Source organism: Micromesistius poutassou (assembly GCF_964030765.1).
Source record: "Micromesistius poutassou genome assembly, chromosome: 21".
Classification (NCBI taxonomy): Eukaryota; Metazoa; Chordata; class Actinopteri; order Gadiformes; family Gadidae; genus Micromesistius; species Micromesistius poutassou.
This window is the reverse complement of record NC_140291.1, coordinates 8367194-8384318: the sequence shown is the minus strand read 5'-3', so window position 1 is coordinate 8384318 and position 17125 is coordinate 8367194. Positions and strand designations below refer to the sequence as shown.

At 46.5% G+C, this 17125-nt stretch overlaps 1 protein-coding gene across 1 annotated transcript in view; it reads right to left on the bottom strand.

Moving 5' to 3' along the window:
* Positions 1-1072: 1072 nt before the first annotated feature.
* Positions 1073-17125, bottom strand: part of LOC311367068 (wings apart-like protein homolog) — a 37600-nt gene continuing 21547 nt past the window's right edge. Inside the window, exons 5-19 of the mRNA XM_084485889.1 lie at positions 16961-17059; positions 14838-15008; positions 13811-13947; positions 13174-13285; positions 12482-12727; positions 11500-11611; positions 11262-11359; positions 9785-9861; positions 8791-8963; positions 8338-8453; positions 6976-7155; positions 4966-5200; positions 4564-4652; positions 3221-3316; positions 1073-2694 (exon numbers count right to left, since the gene is read on the bottom strand). Coding sequence (XP_084342015.1) covers positions 2629-2694; positions 3221-3316; positions 4564-4652; positions 4966-5200; positions 6976-7155; positions 8338-8453; positions 8791-8963; positions 9785-9861; positions 11262-11359; positions 11500-11611; positions 12482-12727; positions 13174-13285; positions 13811-13947; positions 14838-15008; positions 16961-17059 — 2007 coding nt within the window. The 3' untranslated portion in view covers positions 1073-2628. The remainder of the gene's footprint in view (positions 2695-3220; positions 3317-4563; positions 4653-4965; positions 5201-6975; positions 7156-8337; positions 8454-8790; positions 8964-9784; positions 9862-11261; positions 11360-11499; positions 11612-12481; positions 12728-13173; positions 13286-13810; positions 13948-14837; positions 15009-16960; positions 17060-17125) is intronic.

The window sequence follows — 17125 nt, the reverse complement described above, 5'->3', positions numbered from 1 at the left end:
AATGTTGCTGACAGATGGATTTCTCTGAAACACCGCTGAAGTTAGCCTGACAGTTAACCTGCTCCCGACCAGGTTAGTTAACGGAGATTCCCTTAAGCCACATTGATGGAACGCAACTCTAGCTGAAAGAAGCCAGGCTAAGCAAAATAAGCCCGGCTTTGGGTTTAGCTTGGGTTGATGGAATACCCCCCAGCTATGTTGGTTGATCTGCTTTCAAAACATAATCTCAACCACGCTGCAGCGTGACGCTTCCTATTGGTGCTAGGGGCGGCACTTGACACTTATTAAATGCGTGCCGTGGTGCCAGTGTATTTTGGGCTTCACTCTGATCGTCTGAGAGTTTAACCATAAAAGGCAATGCCCGAAAGTCCATATTAGAAAATAAATGACCTCCGGAACACAACCCTGAACATCAAGACGGCCTCACGATGCTAGATTAGGTTTTTAAAGTATAAGACTGTGAGCAACTAAGTAATTAGAAAAGTTCACTTGACAATTTATAGGAAGTTCAATTTGCTCAGAATATATTGATCCTTATACAACAGTTAGTTCCGACCGGTCCCAACCGAGCAATTTGATTGGACAACGAGACATTCCATAGTGCTGATATACAGTATAACAGCACTGGGACTTTTCACAGACATAATCACTCCGCTGTACGGGCGTTCTAATAACCGTTATTAGCTAACGTTACATCAGCTGTTAAATAGCCTGAATGTTTATGTACTGTATATGTGTTGCCTGGCAACAGCCTAGTCTCCCTTCAGTTGCGGAACTATTTTTGTTGGCGGAGCCGAATAAATGATTACTAAACAAACAAATCATAATCTCTTGTTTCTTATTACTGTTAACTAATAAAATGTGCTCGTAGCACTGTTGTATAAAAGCAATATCACACTCGAGGTCGTGCTGTTGTACTGTATATCAGCACGGTGTGATTATCTGCGGCCTCGTGCCTACGACCGAATCACAGCCGTGCTGATATACAGTACAACAGCACTCCCTCTCGTGTGATATTGCTTAATTAGACTCGAACGAGAACAGCATAAAAATAGATAAAACAAGTAGCGGATGTACTGAAAGTAGCAATTTTTTATTTGTTTTTAAAATGATTTACATGTAACCAAAGACATCTTTCTGGAAATTGATACAAACAACAAACATGTTTTCTGCAGTTGGTTCTGGGGAACCTTGTCTGTCTATTGAAACGACACGTGGGAAAAACGGCTGTATAAAATAAAAAATAGAGTCCCATTCAGAAAAGTAGAGTCTACTAGTCTAGATTTTGTTTTCTTTTCGTAAGCAACCTATTTACACGTATGTACAAACTTGTTCAATTCCTCCAGATGTGAATAAAGCTCTTTAATGTTAAAGGAACACAAGGAGTTTGTTGGGTTTTGTTTGGACCAAAGAGAGGCTCTGAGGGTCGGGGGTCTCGTGTTTGGAGGAGGACGACAGGAGAGTCAGAAATAAAATAAATTAGGGTGATGAGTCAGAAGTCAACACAATACCTGTGTGGGAGATGGACAGTATGAGAGAAATGAGAAACAGTTGTAAAATAAATGTTGGGGCCAAACTACTATAAAAAACATCAAACCACTTAGGAAACCAAAAGGGATATTGTAACCATGGAAACACAGTCTGTCTCAAATATTTTGAATGGTTCCTCACCTGATATTCAACATTTCTCAAATATTCCAAAATTAATCAGTTTTTTGTAAAAAAAGGTTTTAAATAGCCATGCAGTGACATTCTGGGACCACATGTTGGCTGTTTTAAGGTCTTGAGTAGGAGACAACAACAAGGGGGCAATAAGAAGGACTTAAAGGAATAATTTTACAACATGGAACGAGTGACCAACCAAGAAATAAATAATAGATATAAAAAACGTATAGCAGAGGTAGATTGAGATTAAGGGGGTTAATTACCACTGGAAGAGTAAGTAAAATGTCCACCATTACTGACGCTTTATTCATCTGGATGTGATACGTCTTTTTCTAATTAAGCTCGTTGTTTGTTAATTAAGCTTGTAGTTTTTTTTGCAAATCTTTCTTAAGTGATTAAAAAAATGTCCTTCCCCTCCAACCTGCCCAGATTCTACAGTCAAACCCACACAGCCCAAACCTCAGGGGGGGCACCTCTTAATAAAATACATCCCTATTGACAGATCAACAGATTGCAGAGAGGATAAAAAAGATTAAACCAATCAATCAATGGAGAGCAAGATGGGGTCAGGGGTCGCGGACGGCAGCTCCAGCAGAGTTGCTGGAAACATGAGTCGTGGGGCGTCAGATGACGGCTGAGTGCATAAAGGGCCACTACCATCCGTCTGATCAAAGGAGCTGAGGACAACTAAGCATGAAGGAGACATCAGCACAGGGAGTTCACCTTCAATCTGAAGCCAAAGCTTGATGTGAAAATGGTTCTGTCACCCTTAAAACATGGCTGGGTGAACACAATTAAACTGAACAGAATACAACTGAGCTGCAAGTCGTACAACAATATTTGAGTCCATCATTGGTTATGGTGTGTGTGTGTGTGTGTGTATGTGTGTGTGTCAGTGCTTTAACAGGTATACAGTGATGATGAGGATGGGGTGTGTGTACGAGAGAGAGAGACAGCTTCAACCTAGCAGTGCTCCAGGTAATCGATTACTTTGGAGATAGACTTGTGTCCTGCTGTGCCGATATCACACTAGAGAGAGAGAGAGAGGGGGAGAGACAGATAAAAGAGCGAGCAAATGGGGGCGAGAGAGATAGATAAGGAAAGGAGAGACAGAAAATGAACACAGGGGAGATGGGGAGAGAGAAGGCACAATAAGTCAGTTACAGCACAACCACACACACACACACACAGTCTTGATTCAATGAATGAGATGCTTCTTAAAGAATCAATTTAAAAGCTTAAAAGATGTATTGACCGCATTCACGATCTTGAGATAGATTGTTCCTTTACAGAAGTGTATTTTTCTGAACGATGAGACATCATAAACAAAAAAACGCTCTATTTAAATAGTTAACTGCTTTAGTTAACTGCAGTGTTTTATATGCAGGATAAACGGTCCCTAAATATGATACCAATGGAAATGGCTCAGTCAGTGTAACTCAGGCCTTGGGTTCAACCAGCACACTAACTGTTTCAGTCAGGAATCTAATAGAGAATGATGCATCAAGTTTCATTGAGGTGCCAAGATGGACTCTTGGAGAATAAGGGAACTTACTGTGAGGTTCATGAAGTTGAGGAACTTTTTGAGCATCTCCGTCAAGATGGAAAAGTCACCTTTAGGCAGGTTCTCTCTCACAGTAGTCACATTCATCTGGAAAGGAAGGGGAAATGGAGGGAGAGACACAAACCAAGGAGAGGAAGTTAATATGGAGGGAAAAGGTAACGAGAGAAAAGCATTGCTGGTATTGATCCTGACTCCTGATGAAACAGCTGTCCCTCAGGGCTCCCTGGCAGCTAACAAACATTAATAAACAAGGACACTGCTGTCCAGACAGTGGAGAGAATTTTAACAAATTCCAACTGCTCAGTAAAGTCCTGGGGTTGTCGAGCATGTGGAGCGTCAGAGTGGAGGATAGATCAGATGGTCTGAGGCCTCAATGAACAGGAGCCAGGATCCACTCTGATCCGCTCCGTGAAGGAGCAGTGTCAGACACCTGGCACCCATTAAGCTCACATTGCTTGGGTTAGGGGTCGACCGATATGGATTTTTTAGGGCCGATATCGATATTTTTTCATTAGCCTTAGCCGATGACCGATGACAGATTTTCTTGAGCCGATATTTGGAGCCGAAACTACCCTGGAAATCCAGAGTTCTCGTGAGAGGACAATTAGAATTTGCTCAGCGAGTCACTCTAGGAACAAGTAATATATTCACTCCCCAATTGCCCTGCTCCAGAACATTAACCAATCACGTCAGTGTATCTGATATAGGCGGGCCAAAAGCGTTGCTGTTTTACCGACCGGATACGGCAAGAGTCTGATCTATTGGTTAGCTCTGCTGGTCAATAAAAGTATCTATCTATCTATCTATCTATCTGGTCTGGATACATCACCCCTTGAATTCTTCTAATTGCTCGTAGTGTTATTCAATTGCGTGCAGTGATATTTTCAAATGCATGCTTGGTGCCGTCCCTCGAGTTGGGCCATTTTCATTACTCGTTGCCAGACCCTACAGCTTTCTAGATGTGGGTCTGGATTTCCAGGCTAAGCCGATACTGCTTTTGCTCCCTCAATTTACATCATAAAAATGACACAATGATGATAACAAGTGTTATAAGTTTCAATTTAAAAAAGGAACTTATATATATATATTTATTTATTGAACTGTCTGTATATCATGCAGGGAAAAAATATCTAATCGGCCGATACGATACACGTAAAAAAACCCGCAAATATCGGCCGATAATATCGGCCAACCGATATATCAGTCGATCACTAGTTTAGACTCACGATGTTCAGGCCAGACATTTGATTGTCAAGACATTTGAACCCAACTGGAGTGTAACGCAGGGGCCTTTAAAAGGTCCATGAACAGGTGCGTGGAGAATGGTGTCTTACCGGGCTGCCCTGGCAGAGGCAGCCGAGCAGCAAGGCAGTGTAGGAGGCCACAAAGCTGTCCTCCATGTGCTTCCCTGCGTGCAGCAGAGCTGAGGACCAGAGGGGGTGAGAGAGTCAGTCAGTCTACATGCTGTAAACATTCATGTATCAGAAACAAAGCCCTTAGACTTGTGTGTAGACTATAAAGCCCTTGAGTCAGTGAGCAGACCCTTGATCCAGAGACGTGTTCTTAATGAGCCTCGTACTCTAGGATTGGGCTTTGAACCCAGAGCCTCTCTGGCTGGAGGTCCAACATGCTAGCCACTACGCTCTGGCCTGGCAAATCCTGGCCTTCCTGTTTGCATAAACCAACTTCCTGTTTGCAGAGGACAACCTCATGTTTGCATAAGTAACTGTGGTAACCTTTATTGAGGTCCAGTTCCCCCTCCTCCTCCTCCTTCTTCTTCTTCTCCTCCTCCTCCTTCTTGCTGATCTCAGTGGTGGGTTGGATGGCGTTGTCGTTGGCGACCCACTGGATCTCACCGCCCTCCTCCTGCCACTCCCCGCTTTGGTCCAGTGCCGGCTTGGGTGGCTCCTTGATGAGGTCATCAGTCTGCGACTCAGCCAAGAGGGCGGCGCGCTCTCGCTCGAGGAACAGCTGAGGGAGGAGATGAGGTCATTTTTCGGTTGTTTTAATAACGCTGTTTCCCAAAGTGACTTCCAGTTCATCATTGAGGAGCAGGAAGGGGAGGAGCCTCACTGAAGGATGCCTACAGGTTTCAGAAGCACGGGCAGCATTATTTCATGACACATGGGGGGCGGCAAGAGCACACAAGCAAAAAAAAAAAAAATCATCTGTGCCGCAAAGTGGTTTTCTATTATCTATCATATCACTGTGTGTGGAATTGGCATATTGGCGCCCCCTCCGGCTGCAGGCGCCCCTGCTCCCTGAGGAGGTGCCGTGCACAGAATCTGTGTGATAAGGAGAAAGGGAAGGGGGGCGCGGGGGACAGTTCACCTCTGCGTCTCCCAAATGGAACGGACAAGGGGGGGAACGGGGGATCCACTGTTAGCGCGGATTGAAATCCTTATTGAAGCCTGCATGCAGGGTTATGTGATAAACATATGGAGGAACGCGATTGCTGAGCTGCCCCAACATTGCATGAGACGTTAAACTCAGCTAGAATCGCTGCCCACCACCATCAACCAAAATTTGATGTCAACAGACCAAAAATAGTCAGAAAGCCTACAGAAACTATAGATAGTTGAGCTGTGTTCGCTACAGAAACTATAGATAGCAATGATTTACAAACTATTTTTTTGGGAGCATGCTTTTGCAAGTAGTTTGCCGCCCCACCTGCCCATATGGACGGCACGCGCCTGGTATAGCGCAATACTCTGATGGAATTAGTCAGTCACACCTAATGCCGCTTTTCCACCGACCGTACCAGCTCAACTCGCCACGACTTTGCGCAGCACGACTTGGTTTGGTTCCAGGCACGCCGTGTTTCCATCTAAAAAAGTACCTCTTCATCGTGGGCGGGTCATAGAAAAGAACCTCTTCAATGTGGGCGGGTCGTCATTAGGGTTTAATCCCGGGAGATGGGATTCCCGGGAAATCTGATCAAGACTATTTCCTGATTATGGTTAGGGTATGACGGGAAATAAAATAAAAAAATAAAAACACAATAAGTGCGCGTCTATTGTTGTCATACGGTAAAGTTGATGGAGGTGAAACTCGAGCCCCGGGAAAGGAACGTCACACACGACGATCCGTGTCCCCCTCGGGAGTGGGTCCGTGGGCTCCAGCCACGCCGGACACACACAACCACACTGGACACACATAACCACGCGCAGCCTAACACTAGCCCCGGGAAAGGAGTGACACACACTGCAAAACACTGATCCGCGTCCCCCTCGGGATCGGATCCATGGACTCCAGCCACGCCGGACACAACTTAATTTCGTGTGATTATTCCCGTTTGTAGCCGCTGGCCAATCAGTGGCCAGCAGCCTGTTTACGTCACACAAAAGTACCAGCTCAGCTCTCTTGGAACCTCAACGGAGATGCTACTAAAAAAAGGTACCAGGTACTTTTTTTGGCGATGGAAATGCAAAAAAAGGCGGGCCAAGTCGAGGTGGTACTGTCTGTGGAAAAGGGGCATAAGTGGGTTCATTCAACTGAGTAACTGAACTCCAATGAACTCCAGTGCCCAAGGCTGGGAGTGAAAGGTCATCTGGTGCCATCACTCCCTCCATGTCCCTTGAGAAAAGTCAGTGAGAGCGTCTGACAAACAGTCAACACATCTACTGTGTTCTTAAGAGAGAACCAGGCTTACTGGAGCTACATGACAATGTACTTAATGTATTCTCCCCAGACACAAACACTTTCTTAAATCCATCCTTGTGACACACACACACACACACACCCACCTGTACGAGGGCGGCGATTGCGTTGAGGGAGCAGAGGGTCTTGGTGTCGGGGGGCTGTGCGTTGGGCAGGACAGTAAGGTCTTCAAGCCCCAGGCTCACCTCCACCTCCACGTCCATCTCCATCAGACAGTGCTTGTTCCTGGCGCTGTACTCCACCAGGTTGATCAGCAGGCCCAGACCCTGAGGGGACGGAGGAACATGAGGACCAAGCAGCACCACCAACACATAGCATGGTTCAACTCAGTTCAACAGAGCTAAACAGGCTGGGATTTTTCATGTAATAGTGTACCTTTGCATGCCGGAAACATAGAATAGCATGAACAAACTGAACGTGAGATGGCAAAGAACAAAACCATACAGGACAAAGTACAATTTAGCATAGCATAACACACATTTGCGTTGCATAACATAGAACAGTAGCGGTCCATCTGTGAGTGTGGGCGTGCTGGATATAAACATTATGACTTGAGGCTGGCCAAGCCAGGGATATGCTAATCACTCCATGATTAAAGCCATGCAAGAACATTCGTTTAATTCAGCTATGCGTTTCAGACATTCAAATGTTAGCCAATATGAACAATAAATGGACAGAATACATCTTTCATTTATAAAGTGGTTAGAGTTAATTTATTCCACTGAAAAAGATGCCACGGCCATGTCCTACCAAGCACGCGAAACTAATGAGGGGAACTAATGTGCAGAAAACACAGTCCACCAGATAGACACTGTGTCCACACGGTCTAGGGATGTTCCTGACTACAGACACCAGCGGGTCCTAGACCCACACGCTCTGGTGATGTTCCTGACCCGAGAGACACCAGCTGGTCCTAGACCCCCCGTTCTGAATAGTCGCACACGTTCTAGTCTCTCTGAGGAAAGCATTGCAATATAAACGGCAAGCACACACCATGAACTAATGATGGGAATAATCATGAATTAGACCATGCTGTTAATAGAGCTAATTAACCAGCATTAAACAACGTGTCAGCAGCGCTATTCGCCATTCAGTAACTGCAGTTAGAGGACCTGTTTTAAGGGGTTTTAATTAGATATTCATTAGAATAATAACCACAGCTGTCCTAGTCGCTACGGAGGCACTGGGTTGGAATGTCAATCAGTTCAGTCCGACCACATGGTCTTAATGATCCATGATCTCTCAGACCATGTTCGGCCTCTGATATTGTAGGGTGCTCAATGTTGATAGACTTCTAGGCATTTTCTGTTTTTGATACTAGTCATTCAAAAAACGTCCGGTTAACTTTCAGGGCAACTAGCCGTGAGGAACATCCTTAGTGTGTGGATGTGTGTGTGTTTGTATGGTCTTAGAAATGTGTACGTGTAAGCCTGAGTGTGTGTACCTACCAGGACTCTGATGTCAAACCTCTTTTCCTGAGGCAGGAACTGAGGGACTCTGAGGACACAGTTCAGAGCAGTGATCATCAGATCCTGCTGCTCCCCTGTCTTAGTGCTTCCCCATTCTGGGGGGGGGGGGGGGGGGGGAAGAGAGAGAGAGAGAGAGAGCGAGGGGGCAAGAGACACAGACAGACAGAGAGAATATATTATTTGCTTACATTCACGGCAAGAGTGTGCGCACGGTAAATGCTTTTTGGAAGAATCAGCACAACAAAGTATTCAGACAAATAATATGGGTAAGGGGTGTTTAAGAGAAGCCACGACCACCCAGACTCCCAGTCCTGTACTGGTCCACACCCTCCCAGTGGTCTCCCTGTCCTGTACTGGTCCACACCCTCCCAGTGGTCTCCCTGTCCTGTACTGGTCCACACCCTCCCAGCGGTCCCAGTCTCCTTGACCCACCGTTGTCGTGTGTGAGGTTGACTAGCACCCCGATGATGGCCCTCATGCAGTCCTCCACTGCCTTGCCCACGTTGCTGTTGGAGCAGAAGGGCAGCGAGGTGCCGTCGGAGCAGCGCGCCCGGTTCACCTGCCGGCTGTAGCGCTGGACCATGGCCTCGCAGCTCCACAGTGCCCTGGAGCAAGGCAGGGGGATGAGGAAGTTAATGTAGGACTGTAGGGGCGCACAATGGGGATGTCATGTTGGTAAAATGGCAGGTGAAGGGAAGGCGATTCATTCCAAGAGGCAGATATTACTTTGTTGTTGCAAACATTTGTTTTTATTTATTGCATGAGCAATATCTTAACAAGTCTTCCTAGCCAATGATATGATAAGAGACGAGGCTAAGGCCAACTATGAAACATAAAATAGAACACACCAGACGATAAATCAAAATGTAATCATCACAAACAGCAAACAGCAGCAATACCGGCTCCATCATCAATATCCAGCTATGCCATCAGAAGATAAAATAATGTCAGGTGCCAGTGTGTTAGGAATAACATTCTCTACTCAGTGAAGAAGATCATACAACAGTCTGGTGGCCTGAGGCCAGGAGCTAGCAGTTCCTCCTCAGGTGCTGTTGTCCCAAGGTGGTGACAGGGAGGATCAGACTGTATCCTGGGGGGTCAGAGTCTTCTCACGTCTGTGTTCTGAGAGGTCTACTGAGATGCTCTCAATTGGGGCCCCTGCAGAGGTTTGACACTAACTTCTCTCTGGGAGTTTTGGACCGTGGAGTGGGAAAGTCTGGACCAAGTGAGGTCATCCTTGGAGTTCAAACACTGAGGAACATGGGACAACCCACCCTCTCAAATCAAAGGGTGGGACCTCCAGAGACCAGACCATGCCTAACTCCTCCCCCAGCACATTCACTCTTTGCACACAAGAGCCAGCAAGGCTGAAGATTGATTACAGAAAACATTTTGATATGCGTTTGTGCGGTGTGTGCTCACTTACTTGGCAGAAGAAATGATGAGCGATGAGTCCTTGTAGGCTATCAGATAGCCCTGATTCTCTGGGTTTTGCACCGTCACCTGCAAAGGAGGACATCACAGAAGATCAAAATGGATGCCAAGAAGAGAATGAGCCCACAGCTTTAAAGGTCTCATTCCCCGAGAAACTGTTTAGTACTTGTTCCTTTTGAAATACGATAGGTCACTCGGAGTTGCATATGCATGCTGAACGTGAAAATGTTCTTCTACCTCGATTGACTGCATTAGCAAATGAAACAAAATAGATGCATAAACGATTGAATCAGAAAAGCCTCACCAACTGACGTCAGTTGGTGAATTAGTATTCATGGCCTCGCCCACCTTGGCTTGCGATGGCCCACGGGAAGACAGAATTGAGTTGCATCTCTTGGCCAAGAAACAAGAGTTGAGGATTGGATAGGATAGGTTGAATCGGACATTACCACTATTTCAACATTTACGCGGCTCGGGCACGGCGGCCTGGGCACGGCGGCCTGGGCACAGCGATTGAATACAGAAAGAAGAGCCGCCTCGGGGCACCACGGCGGCCAGAGCTGAGCTCCGCCGTACATTGCGGCTGCCGTGCACAGGCTGCCGTATTGTATTCAATCGCCCACGGGAGTGCACCGCCCGAGTCTGGGAGCTCGGCCAGTGTACGGCGACTGAGGCACGGCGACCGCGGGGACAAGCCACCGTGCACCGATCGGTACCCCGAGGCGGCTCTTCTTCAATCAACCAGAAAACCACAAGGAGCCCAGTGGTTCTCTCTCTCTCTCCTCCCTCTCTCGTTCTCCCTCTCTCTGTGTCTCTCTGTAATTTGAATTGGTTTTATTACTGTGACGGACAGTGCTGTTAGCCAATAGGCGAGTCATTTGCATGTCATGAATAAGAGTCAAAATCAGGTCGTTCATCCCGGCCCACCTCCTCCACCACACTAGAACAGTGTGAAACAGGAGCACCAGAGCATTTTTTTTCACCAAAACCAACTCACAGGGCATTCATTGCTGTGATATGGGTTGGTAGAGACACGCCCCTTTAGGTACATTTGGACAACACAAGCTAGGAGTCTGGGTTTGAACGACAAGAAACATCTACCACACTGAGGGTAGTGAGAGGAACAAAAATATGTTTTCCTTGAGAACTCCCAACAAAAAACATTAAATTGCTGCATGTCGCATGTTTCCGATCAACAAACAACACAGCAATACGAGGCTAGACACACATGTTCATGGGTTTCTAACTCACATGATAACACCATGTCCATGTCCTGTCCAGAAAGCCGACTCCAGCTACTTCACATTGATGGCATTTTAGATCAACACTGGTTGACGTTAGAGGCCGGACCTCCAGGGGTCGTTTCTGCGTCTGTTTGTTTGCATGGGTCTGAATATTGGCCCTTAATGGTTTCGTTTCCTGAGTATAAAATAAGTATGCATGCGTGTTGTGACTGGTGTGAGCCTTACACTGTCCAGCACCCGAAGACAGCGCTCGGCCCCCCACAGAGAGGACACCAGCTGCTCCTTGTCATCCTCCTGACTCAGGTTGTTCACACACTCTTTCACTGGGAGGGAAAGAGACAGAGGATATAGAGATGAAGCTAAATAGAAACCGGGAGATGAAATCCAATGGAAAGTACATTGTAGTCTACAGTGTAGTGTTCTTTCAAAATGAAAGTCATTGAATGTGGCCAATGCCAACTACCTTTGTCCACTATATGGTCCAGTCCTCCCAGCAGCCGTAGCTCCTCTTTGAACCAGTCCCCTGCCCTCTTAGAGGTGAGCGACAGCAGAGTCTCCATGGCTAGATGGCCCGTCTGTGTGGCGAGAGAGAGGTAGAGTGAGAACATCCACCCACAGAGAAACAACACGATGGTCAGCAGCAGAGATGCGGAGGAACAGAGGTAAAGACAGAAGGTAGAGAGAGGGGAAGGAATGAGCAGGAGAGAGACGCAGGGGAGGTACAGACAAAATGAGGTGAACAAAGAAAACCAACAGGAGAGACAGAATTACGTAGTTATGCATATTCAGTCATTTATTTTGTTAATAACTAGCAGCAGTATGTTGAAAAGGCAAAAACCATCAAATGACTCGGAAAGCAATCTGCTATGATTATTATTATTATTATTAATTTACTCATTTACATAAATAACAATTATAATGCTTATGGGAGGCCGTGGAATAAATGTTGTTCCTCTGTAGAGGTGAATTCATTATGCCAGCATGTAGTTTGTAACAACAGAAAAGCAGAACGAGACTACCATGAGAAAACCTGTCTTTCTCATGGTGGAAAAATACTGATTCTGTATCCAATAAATAAAAGTACAATTTGTTTTGGCTAGAGATCTCCTAAAGTACTAAATGGTATTGAAGCAACCTTCTAATCCTGCTATGGGACCTTATGGTTGTAATGGTTCGCCTCTTTTTGAAGCTCTGATTCCAGACCTTCTAGCCTGTTCTACTGGATCCCCTCTGTATGAAGCTCTGGTTCCAGACCTTCTAGCCTGTTCTACTGGATCCCCTCTGTATGAAGCTCTGGTTCTAGACCTTCTAGCCTGTTCTACTGGATCCCCTCTGTATGAAGCTCTGGTTCCAGACCTTCTAGCCTGTTCTACTGGATTCCCTCTGTATGAAGCTCTGGTCCCACAGGAGAACCCTCAGAAGACCCTCAGACCTCCATGACTCACGGTGATGTTCTCCAGGTCCAGATGCTTGTTGTGCACCATGTCGCACAGCTTGCGGATCTTCTCCTTCACCTTGGCCATCTCCCTGGTGCTGAGCTGGGAGGCGGAGTCTGTGGTGGCCCCGCCCCCCTGGTCCAGGTCTAGCTCCAGCAGGCGGATCATCAGGTCCAGGCAGGAGCGGTCCAGGTCCATGTTGAGACGGTCCCTGCTCAGGATGTACATGAGGGAGGCCGTGCACAGAGCCAGGTTCTAGTGGAGAGAGACAGACCAAAGTATTGTGCCTGCGTAATTCCCTGTGCTCCTCCTTAACACTCTGATGAACCTTCCACGGCTTGTTGAAGAGCATCGCAGAAGGAGAAGTTAATTAACATTTACAAGCACAATCGTTGCAGTTTTAATAGTTGATATATTGTATGTAAACAATGACTTCATGTAATATCCTGTATGGTTTGAGTTTGGTTACCTTAATTCCACCATTCCAGAAAAAGTGACGTATAACAAGTTCATAACTGGCAACCAAACTGATTTTGATTCATGCTATAGGGCATGAATCAGAATGTCTCATATAGCATGCTGTATGAGATCAACTGACCCCCTAACAGCTGTTTTCACGCAGCGCCCATGCTAATGTTAGCCTAATAACAGCAGCAGGTTAGCATGGTGGGCCAGCTGTGGGAAAGAGGAGGCTCCTTTACCGGCTGCTGTGGAGCGTCGTTGAGGGTGTTGAAGACCTGTGCCACCTTGCCCCGGGCCCTGAGGTGCATCCTGAAGCTGGGCATGGCGCAGCGCATGGCCAGGCTGATGACACTGGAGCAGGAACACACAAACACACGCTTGGACCACGGGCTCAGGGCCGTTTGGGGCTTTGGACACTTCTGTCTCGAAGCGGGCGTATGCTTTGAGCGGAAAAAGTTCTAAAACTATATTTTCTGTTTGAGCCTTTAAAACATCAAATGTATATCACATAAAAAACATCCCATTACAGCGAATTAACTACAAAAGGTACGACAACATTATCATTCTGGGAGGATAGCGTTAAATGATGGACAAGCCACGGTACCCTACAGTCACATATGGATCAAAGCCAGAACCCTCTGGGGTAGGACTCCATCACCCTCACCACTACACTATCCCCCAAACCCAGGACACTGCTCCCCTGAACCCGAGGAACACAGTTCCCCAGTGGACTGGGCTGCCCTACGGGTGAGACGAGGGAAGGTTCCCCAGTGGACTAGGCCGTATGGGTGAGAAGAGGGAAGGTTCCCCAGTGGACTAGGCCGTATGGGTGAGACGAGGGAAGGTTCCACAGGAGAACTTTGCTGGTGGGCTGACCTAAGGCAGCGTGTGTTCAGGGGCTGTCCGCTCTTGAGACCTGTGGCCAGGTACTCAAAGTCATCCGTGAACTCCTGGTTCTCCCCAAACTCCACCACATCGTTGAAGTGCTTCACGTGTTGCACCACCGTGAACAGCTAGAGGGAAAGAAGGGAAATACCTTGATTTTACAATGCCATTAAAGGTATTTTGAATCAAGAGAGGGACAGAGGCAGAGTAGGAGAGGGAGAAAAAGGGAGAAGCAGAGAGGGGGAGGGAAAGACAAGTGGAGAAACAAAGACACAGGAGGAGAGAAACAGAGAAAGACTGTGTGTGTGTGCACGTTAAAACTTTGACATTCCTCATCGAAAGATGCATCTAAGCAATTGAGATGCAAGGCAATTAATCCAGTAGTTGACATGTGATGGGTCATAGAATTCAGGGACACAAGTCGCGAAGACAACATTCGCGGAAATGAGCCAGAGCGAGAGCAAGCGTGCCAGAGCCAGAGAGAGCCAGAGAGAGAGAGAGAGAGAGAGAGCCAGAGAGCCAGAGAGAGAGAACCAGAGAGCGAGAGAGCGAGACACACACAGACACGGAGAGAGAGCCAGAGAGAGAGCGCCAGAGAGAGAGAGACAGAATTTATGAAATGATCCGTTAACTCCATGGCAACCAAGAGAGAGAGAGACCCAGGCGCAGCCCGGGATGAAGGGAGATGGATAATGGATTGCAAGATGAGAATCTACTTAATAAGAGCAGAAGAGAGAACGAGGAGAGCAAGAGAGAGCGAGAACAAAATTGGGTTTATGGCCATATTAAAAAAACAAAGTATGTGTTGTACCACAGAAAAACAGAATAGAACCGCCCATTCTGGAACCATGCAATATAACACTTCAACATTATTATCCTGTAACATTAATTATTCATCAACAAATAAAGATTCTAGCGCAGTGTGTGTGTCTGTGTGTCCGTGTCTGCTTCCCTGTTTTTGTGTGTCTGTGTGTGTGTGTTTGCGTCCCCGTGTGCATGTGTCCAAGTTCCCTGGTACCTCTTTGTGCTCCTTGCGACACTTGAGTGCAGTGACCATGTCCTGGTAGGGCTCTGTGGGGATAGTGGTGGACTTGGTGACCCTGGGGGGCGGCGGGGGGGCTTTGAAGAGCCCATCGTCCTTCTGGGAGCTGGAGGAGCTGGAGTCCTTGGTGGAGCCCGAAGCCACCACCTGGAGGAACACAACGCATCCCTTAAAGGGGACATATTATGAAAACAACACTTTTCCTGGGATTTGGGGTGTTGTTTTGGCTCTCTGGTGCTGCCAATCGCATACAAACTTTGAAATAAGTCTGTACATGGTTTTTTAAGTGAGATATGCATTTCTGAAAGTACCCCGCCTACAGTTACCAAACGAGCGAGTCAGTTTCGTTGCCCCCTCCTGCGTAGGAGGGGGGCGCATATTACCACCCACTTCCCCATCCCCCTCCAATCAGAGCATAGATACGATTTTTTGGACCAGTGGACGAGTGCTGGGCGGAGATGTTCGCGCATTTCAGAAGCAGGGAGATTCCATACAAAAATAGATGTGACTGCCTGGGAGGGAGTCCGGCAGTCAGAGACCGGCTCCGGCGGGGGAGCTTTGGCGGCAGTCCGGCAGCTCAGCTCCGGGAGTACAATCCCTTCTCCTCCATGTCGCGGTTTAATCCAGACTTCAAAGCCAAAGTTCCTTTCCCCCAAATCTTCTCAACCATGGCCGAGATAATCCCCACTACTTTACTTGTGGTGGAAGTACCAGAGACGTTAGACGCAGTCTTTATGATTCATAATATCATCCGAGGCGCACATAGCTTTTGGCCCTGATATTAGATATTATATAGATACCTATAATATTATTATTATTATATTATATTATATAGAGCTCCGGGAGTCCGCAACAATCACTTCTCCTCCATGCTGTGGTTCACTCTGACAGCTCATTGGTCAATGCGCAGCAGCTCATTTGCATTATAGCTACAGACACCATAAATAGCACATTCTGAAGGGACAGAAACAGAGAGTAATAGCAGTAGGCAAGATATTTTTCCCTAAAAGGTATTTTTCTGGAACTCATATACTATGTTTACTTGTTGGGAAAACACCATAATATGTCAGCTTTAAATCTTCATTGTCATGAACACCACATCTACAGGAAGTGCAATCACAATTAAGCTGCCAAACAGCTGGCATAAACTGGTTTGGGAGAGGGGTCACAACAACGTTTTAATATTTATCTGGTCCATCTCCCATCAGTTGATGGGTGATGTAGAAGATATTATGCAACGTTACTTTGACACTTGTCACTCACTTGTGGCTCTCACTCAAGTTCTCTCGGCAGTGTGGCTGATGATATTCTCACTAGAAAACAACTATAAGCGAAGGAACTGGGCTGTCTACCAGTGGTGATTTCTCTAAGACGGCAAGGGAAGCTCCCTAAAATTACAAAAATTAAATGGTCAAATATATACTGTTGTGTTAACATTTCATTGACTAAAAATGTGTTAGAACACGTACATCTCGAAGACGAGTTGGGTTTCATCCTGAGCAAAGAGCTGTAAACATGTTTGTTTGAAGGTTAGTGTGTTAAAATATTCCATCACATCATTACCACGCACAAGTCATTTTGCAGTAGATTTGCAGGGAGAATCACTTGCTCTTACCCAAGCAGCCTTTCTCCAATCCTGGCTGCCGCAAACACTTTTAAATGAATCATAGATACACACTTACCACTTCTCAAACTCGATCAAATAAACAGCTCATGTATTAATACGTGCAATTAACCAATAGAAGAATATTGACTCGTTCTTGGTTCATGTCACTCACACACACACACACCCCCCCCCCCCCCCCCCCCCAAATGGTGTTTTGGGTCCTGGTCTCTTTCCATCAACTATCCAATCCCCTAACCTGGGCGGCTTTTGTTTAGAACTGAAGCCTCAGTCCTGTGTAGGGGGGCCTGAATCATTCCCCCTCATTCTGTGTACTGGCTTCCCATCCAAATGCAAGTACGTGTTTGTTTTTGAATTGATATGAATAAATCCTTTTTGTTTCTGCAGTTCGCACTCGGGTCTTTACGAGGTAACAGCCCCTGTTCAATGTTACGGTGAACATGTGTTTGAATTTGTGCAGCACATGTGTACTTACGGTGTTGGTCTGTGATCGTGGCAAAGACACCACTGGGGGGGCGTCCTCTTCAGTGTCCACGGCCCAGTGTCTGGCATTGTAGACCGCCTTGGTAGGAGACTAAAACACAAAGTCAATTACACAATACTCTAATCTAGAAAAATGCCCCTATAACCAGCAGCAAGC